This window comes from Macrobrachium rosenbergii, chromosome 16 (assembly GCF_040412425.1).
Source record: "Macrobrachium rosenbergii isolate ZJJX-2024 chromosome 16, ASM4041242v1, whole genome shotgun sequence".
Lineage (NCBI taxonomy): Eukaryota > Metazoa > Arthropoda > Malacostraca > Decapoda > Palaemonidae > Macrobrachium > Macrobrachium rosenbergii.
In genome coordinates, this window is record NC_089756.1 from 1435498 (window position 1) to 1457855 (window position 22358).

At 36.5% G+C, this 22358-nt stretch overlaps 2 protein-coding genes across 2 annotated transcripts in view; one reads left to right on the plus strand and one right to left on the minus strand.

Moving 5' to 3' along the window:
- Positions 1-7945, minus strand: part of LOC136847044 (paired mesoderm homeobox protein 2A-like) — a 60850-nt gene extending 52905 nt beyond the window's left edge. The window contains 1 exon segment of the mRNA XM_067118280.1: positions 6221-7945. Within this exon segment, the coding sequence (XP_066974381.1) occupies positions 6221-6401 (181 nt within the window). The 5' untranslated portion in view covers positions 6402-7945.
- Positions 7946-14101: 6156 nt separating this feature from the next.
- On the plus strand, positions 14102-20947 carry LOC136847043 (uncharacterized). Its single transcript, XM_067118279.1, has 5 exons — positions 14102-14255; positions 18190-18754; positions 19165-19329; positions 19483-20025; positions 20622-20947. The coding sequence occupies exons 1-5, from the start codon at positions 14220-14222 to the stop codon at positions 20807-20809; spliced, it is 1497 nt and encodes a 498-aa protein (XP_066974380.1). The 5' UTR covers positions 14102-14219; the 3' UTR covers positions 20810-20947.
- The last annotated feature ends 1411 nt before the right edge of the window (positions 20948-22358 follow it).

Consider the following 22358-nt stretch of genomic DNA (forward strand, 5'->3'; position numbering starts at 1 on the left):
TGTTTTAGTCAGTCAGGTTCTTCCAGATCTTCTTCTGCGTTAAGTGCATCAGTTTCTAGATGGGGTGAAAGTTTCTAGAAGGAATCTGCTATCTAATGTGTTTGCAAATCCGTGATCAGAAAGATATCAGTTATGCACAACTCTTCAGCAGACGGAACTGATAGCGTTGTTTTTGTTTTTTGTTTTGTTTTCCATCAGAAATGGCCATGCCTTCTGTCTGCCTTCTTCGTCAGTTTGTGATATACAGGCCCTTTTTTCCTCTATCAGAGGAACAAATCATAATTTTCTCTGGCGTCCGAAATGAAAATTACAAACAGTACCTGGTTATGGCAAGAATTCTTCGGTGTTTTTGTTATATGGTAATGAGCGGAGTTCCGAAGTCAGTGAAGGTTCTAAGTACTTGAAGTCCACCGGAGGACTTTGGTCTCGGACATCATGAAGGCGCTGGATACCTCACGTCTGCCTATGACCATCACCTGCAGATCTAGTGAAGGTTGAGGGTTCCTCAAATCTGCATGGTTATCGACCTCATCGAGTTATTGCATACCCCAATCTCTTTAAGGGTACGAGGCACGTAAATCCTGACGAAGATCTCGATCTCCCGACGAAGATCTTGATGATCTCCTGACGAAGATCTTGCTGATCTCTTGACGAAGATCTTGATGATCTCTTGACGAAGATCTTGATGATCCCCTGACGAAGATCTCTATCTGCTGACGAAGATCTTGATTATCTCTTGACGAAGATCTTGATGATCCCCTGACGAAGATCTCTATCTGCTGACGAAGATCTTGATTATCTCTTGACGAAGATCTTGATGATCCCCTGACGAAGATCCCTATCCGCTGACGAAGATCTTGATGATCTCTTGACGAAGATCTTGATGATCCCCTGACGAAGATCTCTATCTGCTGACGAAGATCTTGATTATCTCTTGACGAAGATCTCTATCTTCTGACGAAGATCTTGATGATCTCCCGACGAAGATCTTGATGATCTCCTGACGAAGATCTTGATGGTCTCTTGACGAAGATACTGATCTCGACGAAGATCTTGATGATCTCCTGACGAAGATCTCTATCTCCTGACGAATATCTTAATGATCCCCTCACGAAGATCTTGGTCTCCTGACGAAGATCTTGATGATCTCCTGGTGAAGATCTCTATCTTCTAACGAAGATCTCGGTCTCCTGACGAAGGTCTTGGAAATGGTGGTAAAAGGTAAGTGGTTTTCGAATCCCGACAGCACTATTGTTACAACGATTTTAGAAATAAACTCAGAATCTAATTTACGGTTTTTAAAAATTAATATGATTTTTATATTACATTGATGTACAGCAATAACGAAGGATAAGGATATCTCTCTGTATGTATGTATATATATATATATATGTATATATATATATATATATATATATATATATATATATATATATATATATATATATATATATCGTCCATTATGCGGATCTCTCTCTCTCTCTCTCTCTCTCTCTCTCTCTCTCTCTCTATATATATATATATATATATATATATATATATATATATATATATATATATGTATGTATGTATATATATACACATATACAATTATTACGGTTAAATACGCATCTAGTAAAAACCGACCAGCAGATTTGACATACACAATGATTCTATATACACATAAGAGTATATGCATAAGTGCATATCCTTGGGTGCTTCTATTATACACAAGTATTTGTGAATTCATGAGTAAATGAACATTTAAAATTTGCGTAATTCACTTAAAATGACTTAGATGAACGCAGTGAAAAATCTCAGCATGATTCTGCAGCGTCTCTTCTGAAGAGCTGGCAGTCAGCGTCAGAGTTCGGTCAGTGTACAAAAGACCAGGTCTCATATTTCGTCAACTGGCTCATTTAAACCAAATCTACACCGGATACGGGAAAGAGGTAAATGTATAAATTACGCTATAATAAGCAAATAAATAACGAAAAGTTGATGAACACGAAATAAATACCTTTCTCACGTTTTGATTTGGAGAGAAGTCAGCTCTGTAATTGGATTATTAACAGAATAATCTTTGAACTGTGCAGTTTATTTTTCCTCTACATGATTTCCTTCAGGACTAAACATTTCCTACATTCCTGGAATACTCTCGCGAGTCCTACATAACGGTTTTGAGTCCTCAAAGATTTACAGAGTCCTACGAAATTCTCCAAGTCTTACAAAATTACTTCACGTTCTACAAAATTCACTGAGCTCTGAATAGTTTTTGAGTCTTACAAAATTCCCTGAGCCCTGAATAGTTTTTGAGTCTTACAAAATTCCCTGAGCCCTGAATATCTTTTGAGTACTACAAAAGTCCCTGATCCCTGAATATCTTTTGAGTACTACAAAATTCCTTGATCCCTGAATAGTTTTTGAGTCTTATAAAATTCCCTGAGCCCTGAATATCTTTTGAGTATTACAAAATTCCCTGATCCCTGAATAGTTTTTGAGTCTTACAAAATTCCCTGAGCCCTGAATATCTTTTGTGTATTACAAAATTCCCTGATCCATGAATAGTTTTTGAGTCCTACAAAATTCCCTGAGCCCTGAATATCTTTTTGTGTATTACAAAATTCCTGATCCATGAATAGTTTTTGAGTCTTACAAAATTCCCTGAGCCCTGAATATCTTTTGAGTATTACAAAATTCCCTGATCCATGAATAGTTTTTGAGTCTTACAAAATTCCCTGAGCCCTGAATATCTTTTGAGTATTACAAAATTCCCTGATCCCTGAATAGTTTTGTGTCCTACAAAATCCCTGAGCCCTGAATAACTTTTGAGTATTACAAAATTCCCTGATCCATGAATAGTTTTTGAGTTACAAAATTCCCTGAACCCTGAATATCCTTACAAAATCCCTGAGCCCTGAATAATCTTTTTGAGTATTACAAAATTCCCTGATCCATGAATAGTTTTTGAGTCTTACAAAATTCCCTGAGCCCTGAATATCTTTTGAGTATTACAAAACTCCTTGATCCCTGAATAGTTTTGTCTTACAAAATCCCTGAGCCCTGAATATCTTTTGAGTATTACAAAATTCCCTGATCCATGAATAGTTTTTGAGTCTTACAAAATTCCCTGAGCCCTGAATATCTTTTGAGTATTACAAAACTCCCTGATCCGTGAATAGTTTTGTCTTACAAAATTCCCTAAGCCCTGAATATCTTTTGAGTATTACAAAATTCCCTGATCCGTGAATAGTTTTTGAGTCTTACAAAATTCCCTCAGCCCTGAATATCTTTTGAGTATTACAAAACTCCCTGATCCGTGAATAGTTTTGTCTTACAAAATTCCCTGAGCCCTGAATATCTTTTGAGTATTACAAAATTCCCTGACCCATGAATAGTTTTTGAGTCTTACAAAATTTCCTGAGCCCTGAATATCTTTTGTGTATTACAAAACTCCCTGATCCATGAATGGTTTTGTCTTACAAAATTCCCTAAGCCCTGAATATCTTTTAAGTACTACAAAATTCCCTGATCCCTGAATAGTTTTTGAGTCTTACAAAATTCCCTGAGCCCTGAATATCTTTTGTGTATTACAAAATTCCCTGATCCATGAATAGTTTTGTGTCCTACAAAATTCCCTGAGCCCTGAATATCTTTTGGGTATTACAAAATTCCCTGATCCATGAATAGTTTTTGAGTCTTACAAAATTCCCTGAGCCCTGAATATCTTTTGAGTATTACAAAATTCCCTGATCCATGAATAGTTTTTGATCCATGAATCTTTTAGTTTGATTGAATAGCTTTGTCTTACAAAATTCCCTGAGCCCTGAATATCTTTTGAGTATTACAAAATTCCTGATCCATGAATAGTTTTGTCTTACAAAATTCCCTGAGTCCTGAATATCTTTTGAGTATTACAAAACCCTGATCCCCTGAATAATTTTGTCTTACAAAAATAAGCCCTGAATATTTTTGAGTATTACAAAATTCCCTGATCCATGAATAGTTTTTGAGTCTTACAAAATTCCCTGAGCCCTGAATATCTTTTGAGTATTACAAAACTCCCTGATCCGTGAATAGTTTTGTCTTACAAAATTCCCTAAGCCCTGAATATCTTTTGAGTATTACAAAATTCCCTGATCCATGAATAGTTTTTGAGTCTTACAAAATTCCCTGAGCCCTGAATATATTTTGAGTATTACAAAATTCCTTGATCCATGAATAGTTTTTGTCTTACAAAATCCTTAAGCCCTGAATATATTTTTTGAGTATTACAAAATTCCTTGATCCATGAATAGTTTTTGAGTCTTACAAAATTCCCTAAGCCCTGAATATCTTTTGAGTATTACAAAATTCTGATCCTGATTCAAAATTCCTGAATAGTTTTGTCTACAAAAAAATTCCCTAAGCCCTGAATATATTTTGAGTATTACAAAATTCCTTGATCCATGAATAGTTTTTGAGTCTTACAAAATTCCCTGAGCCCTGAATATATTTTGAGTATTACAAAATTCCTTGATCCATGAATAGTTTTTGAGTCTTACAAAATTCCCTAAGCCCTGAATATCTTTTTTGAGTATTTTGAGTATTACAAAAAAGCCCTGAATATCTTTTGAGTATTATAAAATCCCTGATCCATGAATAGTTTTTGAGTCTTACAAAACTCCCTGAGCCCTGAATATCTTTTGAGTATTACAAAACTCCCTGATCCATGAATGGTTTTGTCTTACAAAATTCCCTAAGCCCTGAATATCTTTTGAGTATTACAAAAGTCCCTGATCCATGAATAGTTTTTGAGTCTTACAAAATTTCTTGAGTCCGACAAAATTTCCCTGAGTCCTAAAAAGTTTACTGAGTCCTACAACACTTTTCAAGTCCTATAAAATTCCATGAGTCCTAATAAACTTACTGAGTCCTACAATATATTTTGAGTCCTACAGAATTCCATGCATCCTAAAAAAATTTACTGCGTCCTACAATAGTTTTCAAGTCCTACAAAATTCCCTGAGTCCTAAAAGGTTTACTGAGTTCTACAACATTTTTAAATCCTACGAAATTCCCTGAGTCCTATAACATTCTCTGAGTCTTGGCGATCCCACCGTGTTTCTTTTTTTTTTTTCTTATGGAAGTGCTGAAATGCCCGTCCCGTCGGCCTTCCTCTTAAAAAATCGTGAATTACGCAAACATAAATCTAAATCTAAGGTCTCAATTTTTTCCCCAGAATAAGTTCAAATTTAAATTAAAAATTTAACATATCAATGAACTGATTGTTCAAAAAATCCTAACTGATAAGAAGTCCAACGCTGTATACAGCGCTAACGAGATCATTTTTTTAATATGATAAGTGATTGTTTGATTGATTTAATGTTCTCTGGCATCGCTAATATGATAATTACGTGATAGAAGATACAGGGTATAAATGATATTATTCTGTCAAAAGAAATAAACATGGACTTCGTTGAAATCATCGTGTTTCTGTGGCATTATTTGGCTGTACCAATTACTCCAAAGAGAATAGAAGGGCGGGGGGTGGTCAATTTTGGTGTTTTAAGCCATTTCCAGCGTCCTTTCCAGACGAAATCCTGGAAGGCATTTGCTGTAGGTGACGGTGTTCCAGCTTTCGCCCGTCCAGAAATCCGCTGGACAGCCGACCTACCTGTGAGGTACATGTGAAAAATCCTCAAGATTGTTTTCCATAATTTTTCCATATTATATAACTACCGCCTGAATTTCTTTCAAGGAAAATGAAAGAATATAAGTCATTTTAACTGAAAGCACCGAATTGGCCGATCTAATTGAAATAATTTCCGTTCTGTTAAATTCATTCACTTGCGAAGAAATTAAGAACGTGAATAAAAGCTATTTATATGTTTAACTAACGACGTACCTGCAGAGTTGTGAGCTCCGTCAGTCTCATTTATGTAACAGTCGCGTTTTTTTCTTCTTTTTTTCATAAATATTCCTACCGCAAACTTTTTCTTAACTAAAGAGTCGAAATACCAACGAGCGTCTTGCGAGATTCTTTAGACAAAAGATGAAGAATATAAGGAATAATGATTTTAGAGAGGAAGAGAAACAAAGACAGCCAAACAACAAGAGTAGCAGTGTAACCACAACAAATTCCTAGTGATTACAGTAGCGCCTTTACAACCAAGTTTAGAGAGAACACTCAAAGCCGCGTCCTTCCTTCCTTCGTTCCTCGTCACCGCTTGGGAAAACCTTTCCCGAAGGCGTCACTAACCATATTTTATCGGCGCCAGATTGTGTAGCAGGCCGGGGGCGCTCTGGCCCTCGCCCTGAGCGACGGGCGTCGTCAGGAGGCCGTTGATGGAATACCCGCCGACGCTGCCCACCCCGGCTCTGAGGCCGCGGAAGTGGGCGTCGGAGAAACCGCCGGAGGCGTCCAGGAGTTTGTCGTCCATTTTTTAAATTATTATTTGCAAGTTCGCGAATGAACGGTTTTTTTTTTTTTTTTTTTTTTTTTTTCTGACGACGGTTAACGATAAAAGGTCACTTCGTCACAATCTCGCTCACATCGCCGTGTCCCTTTTCACGTGGTTAAAGGTCCTTCGCGTAATCGAGATAGCGGACAAAAACTGTAGTTTTTAGAAATAACAGGAAACTCTCTAAAAATTGTAGTTTTTAGAAATAACGGAAAGTCTCTATCATTTATACACAATATCGTCACATCTGCATAGCGTTACGATTTTGTCAGAGGTTAAAAATGGCGTAACTTCCACAGAATGTTCTTTTAAATATTCTGCTAGTCATTTGATATAAGAGGAGGCTGACTTTTTCCAAAAAGGGGGCCTCGCTAAATCACTGACATTTTCTTTTCCATTTATAAACAATATCGTCACGTCTGTACTGCATTAAGAATCTATCAGCGATCAAAAAAAGGTGTAACTTTCACAGAGTGCTCTTGAAACGTTCTGCCAAATTTTATATATGAGAAGAATGACTTTCCAAAAAGGGGGCCTCGTTAAATCACTGACATTTTCTTTCCCAGAAGTCCTAACTTCCAGAGCACTCAGAGATCACAGAAGTCACGCAATTGGTCAAACACTCGTCTGGAAACTCGTCATGGAAGATGTCCAGCCATTTGGCACCTGAGTTTCGCAAAATCAAGCTCACTGACCCTCTCACACTGCGCCCATTTTGATCGAAATGGTTCAACCTTACTTCCGAAATCTCCAGGGGCTCTCAAAAACCCCGAGAGTTCACGTGGCCGGTTCCGCCGTGTTCCGGGAGTTAGGGCAGGCGGTGGAGTCGCTGTCAAGAGACGCATTCGACCTCAAGGAGTGCCAACGTCCAGGGGGTGGCCGGGGCCAGGGACGGTGCGGGGGAGAAAGTGGGGGGGTCAGAGGATCAGGAGAAAGGGGTGGCGAGGGAGGAGCCTGTGCCGTGTGGTGCTGGAGGGAACGAGCATCTGATAAAGGAGGGGTGAGGGGAGAGGAGGAAAGGTTAGTGGCCCGGGGAGACAGGGAGGCTTTTTAAGGGGGGAGGGTTAAGATAGATGGATAGACAGGAGCCTTCGGCCGAACTGATTAAAATGAGCCAATGAGAAAGAGACCTAAGTAAGAGATAGGCCCCAAAAATTAAGTGCCTTGTGTTATTCAAAGTCAAGTCCCTGAAGTGAAGAAGAAGAACAACAACAACAAAATCAGCAACAACAACAAAAGGCAACGTTTGTCGCAGCAGCAGCGCGGAAAGGCAAGAAGAAGAAGAGAGCTACGAAATGCTCGTGTCTGGAAAAGTTGGAGGGGCATTGTGGGTCTTCAAGTATCAATATTTTTCCCTAGGGAGGGCTGCTCATCTGCCGCTGCTGCTGCCGCCGCTTCTGGCTGCTGCTGTTGCCTGCCTGTGCCATGACGGCAGCTGGTGGGTCTTCGTGGAGACTGCAATGTCGGGTGACGCCTCCGAAGGACGTCTTGGTATTCCTTCGACAGTCTGTCGGAAACTCAATGGCCTGAGAGACCTATAGAGGATATAATACAGAAAAAATTGACAGTAACTGACACACACACACATACAAGAGACAATCTTGGGGTCGGGTGTAAGGGGGGTGGGAGGAGAGAAGGGGGAACTGTGACTGGAGGGGAAGAGATTAGAGAAAGTGGAAACCTTAGAAGTTCCTTGAAATGATTTACTCATAGTTTGTCATTCTGTTTCCATAGAAATTCACAGAGTAGTAGCAGCGGCTTTTGTTACAATCATCAGCGAGGTTTTTCCTGCGAATATTATTGTTACGTTATTCGTCAGGGCAAATCAGTAGTTCCAAAACAAGGAATCGTACCAAGAATCTAAAGAATAATGAGTCGTGACAGCGAATGACATGGAATTACAACAAGTCACTGAACAATGATACTCAGAGCATAAACATAACTTTGACTGAAACAAAAATACATAATAAAATAGCGAAAAACTTATAACAAACAGAAACGGTTCATTTGAGAAACATTAAGACGCAGCTGTATTCGTTACACGTATGACGAAGTCATCCTATGACCCACACCAGAACTCAGCAGTTCAACATTCCTTCACACCAGTCACGTCACACGATGTGGAACTCTACAACTTTCTCTGTGTTCCCAGAACGGTTTAACCTGCCCCTTTATTTGAACTACTTTCTTGCGCTGATCAAAATCGATCTGGGCACTCTTTATGAACACAAACTCAGATTTTTCGACTCAAAAGATCGTGGGAGATAATTCAGTGTAGTCTATTGGATGCTGAAGCCTCCAGCAGAAAGCTTTCACAATTTTTAAACTTCAGGCAGATATTTTCCAGTATCGTGTTTAATTGAAATAGTTCTAAAAGTTTCTCTTCACAAGTAATCGAAAGTAAATCATTTTTCCAGAATAGAATGGATATAGAATTTAGGCGGAAGGCCAAGCGCTGGGACACATAATACCATTCAGCGCTGAATATAAAAGTCACGCGTGTATAACTGACATGTGTGTGTATATATATATATATATATATATATATATATATATATATATATATATATATATATATATATATATATATATATATATGTGTGTGTGTGTGTGTGTGTGTGTGTGTGTGTGTGTGTGTGCGCGCGCGTGTGCATTCAAGCTTCCTAACCAGTCAGTCTTTTTGCTTTTGCAATACCCGATGTTGCATGTCATCAACTCATCGACACTTACATCCCCATGTTTCAAATCATGCTGATACAGAACAATATCATGAATATGAAAAAAAAACACTTCATATGAAAGGACGTCAGGCCTTCCAAGATTCTCACTCTTTTCGCGATGACAGTCATATGGATTTTTGTTCCAGTTTCTTTTAACAAAGGGTTCATCTCTTTTAACGTGTTTAGCTATCGAGGAACGTGAAATGAAGGGTGCGCCAGCATCCCTGGCCTCTCTGAAGGTTATAGCCTGGATTCAGTCAATCCATCTGATTTCCCCCGAGTCGTTAGCCATGGCTGTATCTAACTCCGTTACTCAGTCTGAAAATACAAGAAATGTAAAATGAAAAATAGCTTAATAGAAACTTAAGAGAATGTACTTGGAGATAGGCTATAGCAGAAAACCTCATAACTTTCCATTTGTTCTGTGGAGGAGGGCTCTAATTTCGAAACACCTGGTATATAAATGTATATATATATATATATATATATATATATATATATATATATATATATATATATATATATATATATATATATGATATTTGAAATGAATATCAAATATCGCTTAATATCAAATCCACGCTACTCGGGAATATCCCCGATAATTCCCTCATCGGGGATATTCCGAGGTAGCGTGGATTTGATATTAAGAGATATTTGTAGCTTCATGATCGAATAAAATTCACGGTGTGATAAAAAATTTCATATATATATATATATATATATATATATATATATATATATATATATATATATATATATATATATATATATATATATATATACACACATATGCATATATATATGAACAAAGTCCTGAGTTTTTAGATCAAGAATTCCAAAACATCAGAAAAATAGGAAGAGATCTATGCTAATGCTATCCAACCCACGTTATGGACATTTGTACAATAAGGCTATAAAAACTTTCTATGAAAAATTGGAAAGGAAAAAAGAGGTGTCCTTGAACACCCTTTGTTTGCCACATTTTACTGGATTTGAAGCTGTGAAATTGCTTAAGACAAATGTATCCTTCACATAATAATATCAAAAACAATAAAAAACAGCTCCCAAAAAGATATCAGTATTGTATACAAAGTTCGTTGTATGGATTGTGATTTATTTTACTTAGGTCAGACCAGTAAAGAATTAAATACCAGATTAAAACGACAAAAATATTCAGTAAGAACAGGTCAGACTAATAATGGTCTATTTTTGCACCTAAGTGAAAAGTCCCACAGAATTGGACGCAAAGTAATGTAATATTACGAAATAATGAAACTTTCATGAACTGATTGGAATCAGTTATGATTCAGTTGACCTGGGAGATGAACCTAAATATAAGCCGAGGATTATTTTCTTTTGACCTGTAATAAAACATATGTTCCAGAAAGGTAGATTTCAGTGTTAATCCGTTGACCATTCTGTGACCTCCCAACCTTTTTGTATTCCTGTAGAACTTATACCCACCATATACATAGGCCATTGTCTCTACATATCTTTAATTGCTGTGACCATGTCTTGGTAATAAGACAAGAGTACTTACCATCTCAATTGTTTCACTTTTCCTTCATGGCTGTAACTTTGTTCGCATAATCATCACATTGTTACCTTTCTCGTGATTCAAAATCAAACATATATACAGTATATATATATATATATATATATATATATATATATATATATATATATATATATATATATATATATATATAGTTGTAATTTTAAAGCTGGCATCTTGCTAGAAAAATTACAAACAACCAAATACACCTGAAGGGCTACTTCAAGGGGAGGTGATTAGATAAACTCTGGGGTTTAACTTTATTTATTATATTTACAAAAGAAAACACATCAAAAGAATGGTAGCATAATTCTGGGGTAATGAGGCCAGAGCAAATGACAGGGAATTTCCTAGAGGTAGCATATTGGGTTTCCCGCTTCAGAAGTTGTTGATAACAAAGTAGCGAGGGCTGCTACGCGCACAGATGATACGCAGATCCACAGTTGAAAACCCCTAATCTGCATTTAAAACACTTACCGTTACTCAACCGAAACTAGCACTGTAATGAAGGAATCAAGGAATTGCATAGAAGATGCCTAGACTGAACTCGATTCCCGTGACTCGAACATCATACGATTGCGTTACACTTCTCGTAAATGCTTTGCAAATTAAACAGCACAAAATACAAAGCAATGCAGGTCTCACTGAAGGTATATCGCACTATGAAAAGGAAGGAACTTAGTTGGAGAGAGAATAGGGAACGTGGCTGACGAAAAACCTTAAATTGTGGTACTTTACCTTTCTTTAGGAGCTGAAGTTCTCTTCTTATGAGAGCCAGTGAGAGGGAGGGCAAATGAATTAATTCACAACAAAAGTTACTTTGGATACTGCCCACCACGTGTCAAGAATAGGCAGTTCTGAGAGCAAGCTTCTCTCTCCAAGACCCTTTATAGCTTCGGAAGTTACATCTTTCTCCCCTTAGATGGCGTTGTGATCACTCTGCCCACATGGAACTGCAGGGAGCATGGTTCTGATTTCAAAATGGCGGAACGCACGTGGTCAGCCCACTAGCTGACCTGCCTCAGGCGACGATTAGCTCTGGTCAGGTCCGCACCTGGAATTAAGGGATTTCAGACAGCACTTTGGACAAGCAAGGTGTTAAAGGGCAGTGGTGAGAGGTATTAGAGGCGAATTTGCTTACAGTAAATCATACTAAATTTACTTTATTGAATTACTTAGTCCTTTTACCTTAAATTATTGCATGACAGGTGGTGTAGGGGAATATTCTTAACAACACACACACACACACACACATATATATATATATATATATATATATATATATATATATATATATATATATGTGTGTGTGTGTGTGTATGTGTGTGTGTGAGTGTGTATGTATATGTACATGTGTATGTATGTATATATATATATATATATATATATATATATATATATATATATATATATATATATATATATATATATATATATATAAAGTCAGTGACGAACTATGTGCTTGCCTGTCAGAAACACATCCGCTGCAGGTGTAGTTGTGTCGACGTTGGAGGTTTACACGGTTAGATACAGTGAGGTATCTGACACATGCATTTGTGCTTTCCTGACCATGATTAGGATTAAAGTGCTTGGAGACAGTGTGAATGTGTATGTGCATTGTACTCTCTAATGGTATATTATCAGAGGAACAGAAGCTTCCGGGGAACTTCATTTTATGACTGGGTCTGATCTGTTAGTGGTGCAGTGTTGAAGGACTGCCACTTGAAAATCTGTTATTTGACGCCATAGAAGTGAGTACCATAACTCATGAACACTTATATCTTTTCCAGACATTATGTGGAAATACCCATTTGTGCTGCAGTGAAATTCCTCTGTGTCTCCATTATGCATTTTTCCATTCTGTTCTCCATTGTACATTTTTCCGTTCTGAATATTGATGTCTTGTAACACCATTTTAGGTTTTAATATATATGTTTCTTTTAACAGGAATTCTGGGTTCGTCCTGTGAGGACGAATATTTTGGAAATGGTGTTTATTCTTTTACATACTATATGACATTTATTGTGGTCTAGAATAATTATGACCTTTTTACTCTGTTTAGTTACAAGGGTGTTAGTCACTAGTATTGGTTGGTCTAGAATCATTAATCTGAATATTTGTGAATCAGAATTTCCTCTAGTGATGATAGGGGTGGAATTCACTCCATTTCATGATCGTAGCTTTTGCTGAATCACTTTCGTTAAATTTGCAAATAAAGTCAAGTTTTGTATATCAGTGCTTAATTCCAGTAGGCCTTTGTTTAAGAATAGGTTCAGTGAGAGGAGTCGACGAGGGAGAAGGAATTTGCTGACACACGGATGGGCCACCGCTACCAGAGAATCTTAGGAAAGTAAGACGATTGATGCTGTTCTTAAAACAGGTTCAGCAATAGAATATGACCCTATTTGACCTGGGGATAGGGTCATTATATATATATATATATATATATATATATATATATATATATATATATATATATATATATATATATGTGTAAATATATATATATATATATACATACTATATATATATATATATATATATATATATATATATATATATATATATATATATATATATATATATATATATATATATATATATATATATATATATGCTTAAAAATTCTCAGTAGATGCATGTGATTTCAGTGTATAAGCGAATCCCATAGGAAAATGACAGGCACAGTTCAGTACCAAGCGCTTTCACGTTTATTAACGCATCTGTGTCTCATTTGTGCCCAGACGATGCATTAATAAACGTGAAGGCGCTTTGGTACTGAACTCTGCCTGTCATTTTCCTGTGGATTTGCTTATATATATGTATATATATATATATATATATATATATATATATATATATATATATATATATATATATATATATATATATATATATATATATATATATATATATATATATATATATATATATATATATATATACAGAGAGAGAGAGAGAGAGAGAGAGAGATAGAGAGTTGCATGGATATGGCCCCAAGAAATCCTCCTTTTTCAGAATAACATACGATTTCACGAATTCCTAATTTACTACAGCGAGGTATAAAGTATGTCTTTGCTTAAGTCTCCAGCTGCAATAAAAAGGAAAGTTACATCAGTCATCAGAAATATACAAAGTAATCTGACTTTGTACTTCGTAAAATATAGTATTTTAACGTTATAATTCAGTAGTGCATCCTAATTTATCTCACAAACTCTTTTGGTCACCTTTACGAAAACAAACACTTTAAAATCATCTTACGAATTAGACTTAGAATGTAATCCGTTTATTAGTGTCTAGATTTAACCATCACAATAATGCATAAATGAAACTACCCAAATGCCATTTAAAAGTTCAAAGCTTCCTAACAGCGTGCTTAGTCTCGAAGGATGTCGCAAACGCAAAGACAGGAAAGAAAAAGGAAGTGTTTTGACCTTTGAGCCGAGTTGCCAGTCGACATTGAGAACTGTGAAGGGTGTGTCTGCTCTCTCAAGTTTCGGGACTAAAGTGTTCATCAGTATGCCGCCGCTTATTTTATGGATGTTTGTCTTTCATGTAAGTAATAGGACGGTGCCTCTTTTTTTTTTACGATTTTTAGGTGGAATCACGATGACGTTCTACGTTTTGTGGTAGAGGTCTTGCCTTTTGAAACGCAGCCGTCGTTAGGATCCAAGGATGGTTCTCAAGAGTGGCGGTATAGGACTAACTCCAAGACGTTTATGTTTACATTGACAGACGGTGATTCCGAAAAGTCTACTAATTCTGTTGGTTTGAAACGTGATTTCGAGGCCTTTAAAAAAGGAACTCTAAAACAGATTTAAACATAAGATATATAGAACACTTAAATATTTACCAAGGACAAATAACTAACCTTACTTCCGTAGCCTTCTGCCGTTTATAAATTTATTTCCTCAGTGTGAACAACTTAACGTCTCATTTACGTCGAAAACGTTTAGTTTTTCCGAGACAGGCTTCAGTAATAAACTTTATAATGACGTTTGTTTTCAGATGGAATCAGCCACGGCCAAGCACGGGCTCTTGCAACTGGCGTTTATTTACATAGTAACGACAGTTGAGGGTTACCATCTGTATGTTTTGAAATTACTTTTGAGTATTCGACTGCAGCAGAATATCCCATTACAAAAAAAAAACCCTTATAAATTGTTGGTGATCATGCGAATATTAAAATAAAATTCAATGGAAAATAAGAATATTTAAAGACTGGTATTTTGGACAGCTTGCAGAAAAAGACTATATTGAAAACATACGACCTTAAAGACAGGAAGGTTTAAGATAACCTTTGCTTGAAATAGTCCAGCAAATTTTGCCCAAACTCGCACTTTTTAAAATGTCATTCTGCTTGATCGAATGTTTTTTATAGCTTAATTGTATGTCATGAGTTTTCCTATTTATGTAGGATTTCTTTTTATTTGGGATTATAGTACTTCTTCCAGCAGGTGACTACAGAAAAGCTCACGGGGTCTGTGTTTAGTACCAGCCCCTCGAGGATGAACGTATATACTTAAATGAAAGAGGGTGAATTTCTGCAATTATCTCTGTAAATATCTGATATCTCGGTAAATGAGAGATTATCTCTGTTATCTAAGATAAATATCTGAAATTATCTCTGTATAATCTTCAAACTACCTCTGTAAATTTCTCAAATTATCTCTGTACGTTTCTCAATTTATTTCAGCGAATTTCTCAAATTATCTCCGTAAATTTTTCAAATTATCTTGGTAAAACTCTCCAACTATCCCTGTAAATTTCTCAGGTTTCTCAATCTTAGGTGTGCAGCATCATATACACCCTTTCTAAATTCAAATTTTATTAATAAACAATATTGCATATATATGGAACTCTTCTCAAGGAATACCCTTGTTGGCAACACTATCTTGGCTACAGTTAAGGGCAGGAAATGCCAAGTTAATGATTTTTCCCAAAAGTAAAACCATCGCTTGCATGCTTTTCATCACTGTGAAAATGTTTGATCTAAACACCAATCTGATAAATATTTTAAGTAAATCCCAGGATTTCAGGGTAATCAGAATTTGGTTTGATTACATTATCTTAGTCTGAAAACATTATGCTAGTGTGAATACATTTTTCTAGTCTGTTATCCCAGCTTGAAAACATTATCCTACTATGAGATTCAGGGCCTCTGTAACACGGTTTTTTGGACTTTGCTCCTTATCAAAACATCGGATGTAGCTGAAAGTTGACACATGTATATTTTACAACCACACAAATTTTATCAGCATTATCAATAACCTAAACCCGATAGTTTTAATTTTTATGGAGTAAAAATTATCTAGCAGACGCCACGGACAATGATTACGAGCCAAGAGTCGAAAAACATTCATTACGTAAGCAAGGTAAACACCGTTTGACGAAATGTTGCCCCCCCATCCACCAGACAGAAACTCATTCACCTTGTTCCATCAGCTCTGAAACCCATAGCAGTCAAGAATGGCTAACAGGATTTGGAATTGTCCCGTGGTTGCAAAACTGCATTTTTCTTACGACTTGCAACTTTATACAGTCAAGGGAAAGCCCGTGGCCATACTTACTATAGCGTGAATAGGTAATTATTCAGTTTCTATTTTAAATCCAATGTTTATGGTCTGATTTGTATTTAGCGTAACGTGATTATAATACTTGTAATGTCATTCAGGATTTTGAACATTTCCATTAACTATTCACTATGCCACCAAAAGAGAGAAAGAGAGAGATTGTATGTAAACAGTCTTTATATAACTATTTTTGTTAAAATAAGATTTTTTATCCAAAGTAAATACAGGCTTATATGTGCTAAAATCTCCAGCAGACCAACGGATCATCCGATATAATTTTTTTTCTTTATCTTTAGCTTCAACATCGGTAATAACATACCCAGTTGCCATAATTTGTTAGCTTAATGAAATAACCTATCATCTAATGTTAAACTTAATTTCTGAGGAGGCCATGACAAAGACTTTATGAATGGCGGAACGATACATAGATGTGGGTGGGGCATCTGTGCTAGCGTAGTAATACTACTGTAGCAGTAGTGCCGCAACAGTAGTAATAGCAGTAATATACATGAATTAAACGTTTAGGCCAACTGCTGGGAACCTTGAGGATCATTTAGCACTTCTTACAACTACTCGAGAAATGAGTTTTTATAGCCAGAAGTTAAATTTTCTAATCCAACAATGCCCATGATAGCCTTCAGTGTTATCCTGAATTATAACGAGGCCAAAGTGGGTGGAGCCTCATGAAGTCACCATTCTGACGATAATTATTGGTGAAGGCTTAAAGCCAAAATACGGTAACGGCTATTTTTTTTCAGTAAATAGGTAGATAGCCAATAAATAAAAATTGCTTGACACTGGATATAGCAGTTATCAAATCAAGCTTGTCTACTATGGTTTTGAAAATTACCAACTATTCCCTACATCTTGTCAATCTGATTGTGACCTATAAAGTAGACTGTAATTTCTTAGGAAACTTATTTTGGGTGTTAGACTAATAATCGAAGTGTTTTTGTATTTATTAACATTTTGTTGGTTTGTTCATTATGACAATTATCAGTGGAGAAGTTTCAGAGTTCATAAAGGTGTACTGCTTTGCTTGTATTTAAATTTTTATGTCATTGTTGCCAGAGGTCTAGCCGTCGTTACGTATAGCCAATCATCCACCGAGAAAGAGGGAAGAAATGCTGTCATAAGTTACGTAACGAGTGCGTTCGAAACCTTTTCTCTGAGTAAGTTGGCCCGTCTTCAAAAAAAGTCACTTTTACATTTCAAGTACCAAATTTATTCAACCTACGTAATGCAGAATACAGTCAAAATTTATGTGTAGATATAATGTGTATTCTGAATAAGCGTTATATTTATGAAATGCATAGATAAAAACTTATTGCGAAAAAACCGTGTTACAGAGGCCCTGAATCTCATAGTAGTCTGAAAACATTATCCTAGTCGGAAAACGTTATCCTAGTCTGATTACATTATACTAGCCTGGTTAGATTATCTTAGTCTGAAAACATTATCTTAGTCTGAAAACATGAAGCATAGTATTCTAGTCTGAATATATTATCCATGCCCAGTAATATTCGAAAAAGTATAGACTTGTTAAAAAATTTGTTGGCTTTATTTTATTCCAAAACTTTGTACAAGCGTGCGTTTGGTTTCAGGCGCGTGCAAAGTTTAATTGGTACTATATAACTTGAGGTGTTGTATTTTGTACAGTCATTGTGTTTTCTAAAGTCAAAATGGACTCGATGAATTAACCGTCTGAACCTTATGTTTGGTCATTTTTACAGAAGTTATCTATATTTTACAATGGTATGTCCTTGCGAAGAAGAGTCAGAAATACTTTCAGGAGAATATATTTAGGATATTCAAACTTCATAGCAGTCTGCAGGTGATAATAAGAATGAAATTGGTTTGTTGTAGGAACCTCCAGTCATAAGTCACAAATCACTAGTGACGACAAATTCTTCCAGGTTTTGTCATCGGCTTCCACGGCAGACGAGCCCAAAGTCAGCGACGGGAGACTTCCATTTCCGCCCACGAAAAAGTCCGATCAGTTTCGTAACGCCACAAAGCCCAGGGCTGAGTCGTCTTCGACAACGCCGCGAGGCGCAGACCTGCAGAAATACCTTCAAAATATCCTGACAAACCACAGTGTAAGTCTTAAGGGTATTCTGGCAAGCCACGAAGGTACTGAAGATGTTGCTAGTCTCTTGGGAGTGCGTAGAGAAAGTTCTACAGAGACGTCGACGAGGGGTCCAGATTCAAAAGCTACCCAAATCGGGTTTTCTAGTGGCAAAGGAGGTGACGTTGTTGGCAGAGCAGGCTTCTCTGACACTGGCCCCACAGTCCCTGATGAGAAGACGCAGGTTAATCTCTTGAAAATCGTCAGAGATTCGCTTTTAGGAGGTCCTAAAAATGGAACATCATCATCCGGTCCCTTAAAATCGCAGGGGAACGTGACCAGTAACTGGGAGGTCCATCCAGTAGCCGGGAAGGTGGGAGATGGCAGTAATCCATCTCAGTATTTCAAACAACGTAAGTTTTTTCTTCTTTTAATAAAAGCTTACTTAAAGTCCCTCTGTATAACGTGTTCAGCCAGCTTATATTACATTAGAGCTAATAAAACTACATTATTCTATTATGCTTAAATGGCGTTAATATGTTAATCTTAGCTGTCTAGCACGAAATAGCAGACATTTTCGTTATTTAAAAATGCCACTTTCATTCAAGGGATGAATCAGAAATTCTGCAAAAGAGATGATCTCTGACGAGTTTAAAATTGGCTTAAACTGTTACATGAACTGACTACCGACTTAAGCACCTGTCTAGCGTTACCTTTAAAGTTTAGGAATAAATAAATCTGACTTTTCTCAAACCGAGCTGTTGTTGTTGTCCTAAAACTTATATCGAATTCCTGTGCGTATTAATATTTTCTCTCTTCCTAGCACCGTTGTGCCTTGAAAAGCCAGACCCAGGGCTCTGCCGAGCGTACATGCCCCGTTGGTATTACAACGCCTCGAATGAAACCTGTCGCAAGTTCGCATATGGTGGGTGCCAGGGTAACGACAACAATTTCCTCAAGGAACACAAATGCTACGCTACTTGCAAAGGTGAGTTGGTACGCTTGGTTACCTGATACGAATCTTAAGGAACTTACCAATGCCATTTTAAGCTTTTTATGAACATACAAGGGTGCTCTACTTGTAAGTGAACGTTTTTATATTGGACAAATGACGTGAGCGCCCTTTCGTTCTCCATTCTAGGCGACATTCCTTGCCCAAAAGACCCAGCAAATGTGTGTCGGTTGTCTGAGTCAACTTGTGGGAAGGCCGAATGCCCAGCACATCCAGAGGCCGAATGCACGGTGCTCCCTTGCACGTGCGAGGTAGTTTTCGAAGACAGTGCGGGTGAGATCGTAGACTGTAAATCTCCTTTTGGTGAACACAGTGGAGATGATGATGGACATTTAGGAGACCTGGGTAGATCAGGCAGCGTGTTCGACGTGCCCGAAGGTCGGGCGGCCCGACCGCAGCAAAAGAACAAAACTTCTGGCAACTTTGATATTACTGATGACGTTCGAACAAAGGCCCCTGCGACAGTTGTTGAAGGGGAAACCAATAAATCTGCTGTAGTTCTTGTTCAAAAGGATAAAAGCAAAGGCAGTCAAGGTGTAAACGACTCTGATACTTCTGTTCGTGTCAAAGATGTTGTAGACAAAGGTAATGCAATGGCTGGTGCTACGAATTACTCTGTTATTGCGAACGAAAGTGGACAGAATGTTACTGTCTCGTCACCAAAGAACCCAGGTAAGTCTCTCTCTCTCTCTCTCTCTCTCTCTCTCTCTCTCTCTCTCTCTCTCTCTCTCTCTCTCTCTCCATTTTCACTGACGGAATCCTAGACAGAGTTCCAGTCAGTCAACCGCAGTTCTGTGGCTCACAACTTCAAACATCACTAAAAAAAACATAAATCAATAAAATTTGTCATAAAACTAATATAAGTATGACTGTTCTTTCAGATCATAAAAAGGTTCACAAATTTGTCAGGAATCTCTTAAGTTTATTCATATCATCAAAAATTTACTCATTTATCAGCAAACGCTCTGATAGTATGTGTAATAATAGTTTGTTCATTTAAATCATCAAAAATTTACAAATTTATCAAAACTCTAATAATAGTTCATTCAGATCATAAAAAATTTCAAATTTGTCAGAAAACTAATAATAGTTCATTCATATCATAAATTTACTAATTTGTCAGAAAACTCTCTAATATAGTATGTGTAATAGTTTGTTCATTCAGATAATCAAAAATTCACAAATTTGACAGAAAACCTGAATATTATGACTGTTCGCTTAAATCATCTTAGATTTCGAAACTTAACGTAAGGTACGACCCTTTCCAGGCAGAAAAGTCCTCATAGGAGTTCTAGTAACGCTGTCAGTCATAGCCCTGCTTGCGATCGTCATCATAGCTTACAAGAAGTGGAGAGGGGTCATGGCCGGCCACACAAGCACCGGAGGTTTTTGGTCGACGGAAGACCGGCAGTGTTTTACAAACTCGGGCAGCACCAACTATGGAACCGGGTTTTGAGATTTCCATCGGAAAGGGATAATTTTCATATAATGGATGGAATTGGGATGTAGATTTCCATGATAGTTTTGGTTGGCGTTCATCGGAAATAAGTTGAACTGAGGTTTAGTAATGTAATTATATACACATATATATGTATAAATCATATATATATATATATATATATATATATATATATATATATATATATATATATATATATATATATATATATATATATATATATATATATATATATATATATACATATATATATACATATGTATACATATATATATACATATATATATATATATATATATATATATACATATATATATACATATATATATATATATATATATATATATATATATATATATATGTATATATATATATATATATATATATATAATTATAAAATTTTAGACTGGTATAATGGAATTGGAGTGTAGATTTACCGAACGTGATTTTGATGTCAATTTCGTAAAGAAAAAATATTGTTGAACCAGGATAAATCTCTCTAAAAAATTAATAGATGTGAAAGGTTTTCATGAATAGAGTGGAAAGGGGGTGAATTTTCAAATAATACTAAGGACTAGGAGTAACTTTTCAAAACCATGATGAAAATGAGGCATTCATTTCCAAGCGCAAGGTAAATGGGAAGACTGATTTGATGGTAGAAATTTCCAGCAGATGTGGAACTGGGTCAAGATATGAAGAAATCAAGTACCAAAGAATTTTAAGGATAATTCTGGTTTGGTATATAGTAGGTGGTGGTCTGCATAGCATTCCATCCAAGGGCAGGTTGACCACCACCACCACAGAATACATTTGCCAAGGGATGGGAGTTGGTCCAGTGCACACACTTGTTAAATGTGTTTTGTTTGTTAATCTACATCTGTTGTGGATTTGGTATTTTTCCCCTTAATTAATGCACTGCTTTTGCTCTCTAAAAAAATATTTAATGTTGCAGTCTTGCATGTTAAGTTTTGAAACATTCGTCGTGGAAGTGACGCACTTTTAAAACGCTGGCTGCTCCGTCGTTTTTATGTGAAACACTTCGGATTTTTATGTACAAATAAATTAATTTTATTACCAATTTTTTACTGGATCCTGTACACTGGAGGGAAATTCAAGAGTTGGTGGGACTGTAGACATGTTGGACGAGGAGGTTAAAGGCGTGACGAAAATACAGTAGCTAATAATAAATACTGTAGCCGTTTGCAAAACACTGAAAAAAATGCAATAAGAGTGACTGATACAACCTAATTTGAACGAACACAGTCTTCTAACTCACCTAGATCAGCAAGAGAGTAAATGGTACAACATGTCTGTAAAACTGCTGTAGAAATAAACATTGAAACTTGTGATATAAACTATTATTAAACGGTTCAGGAACAGAATGCATAGTAGGGTATAGACAGTGATTCGAGTAGGCCTGTTAAATTGCTCGCTTATGTTAATTATTGCTCATTAGTCGCAACATTATGGATTTTAATTATATGAGCGTTTAAATGTTAAATTTTAAAGTTAAAAAAACTCTGCCTGGCTGATAAAATATTAGTGT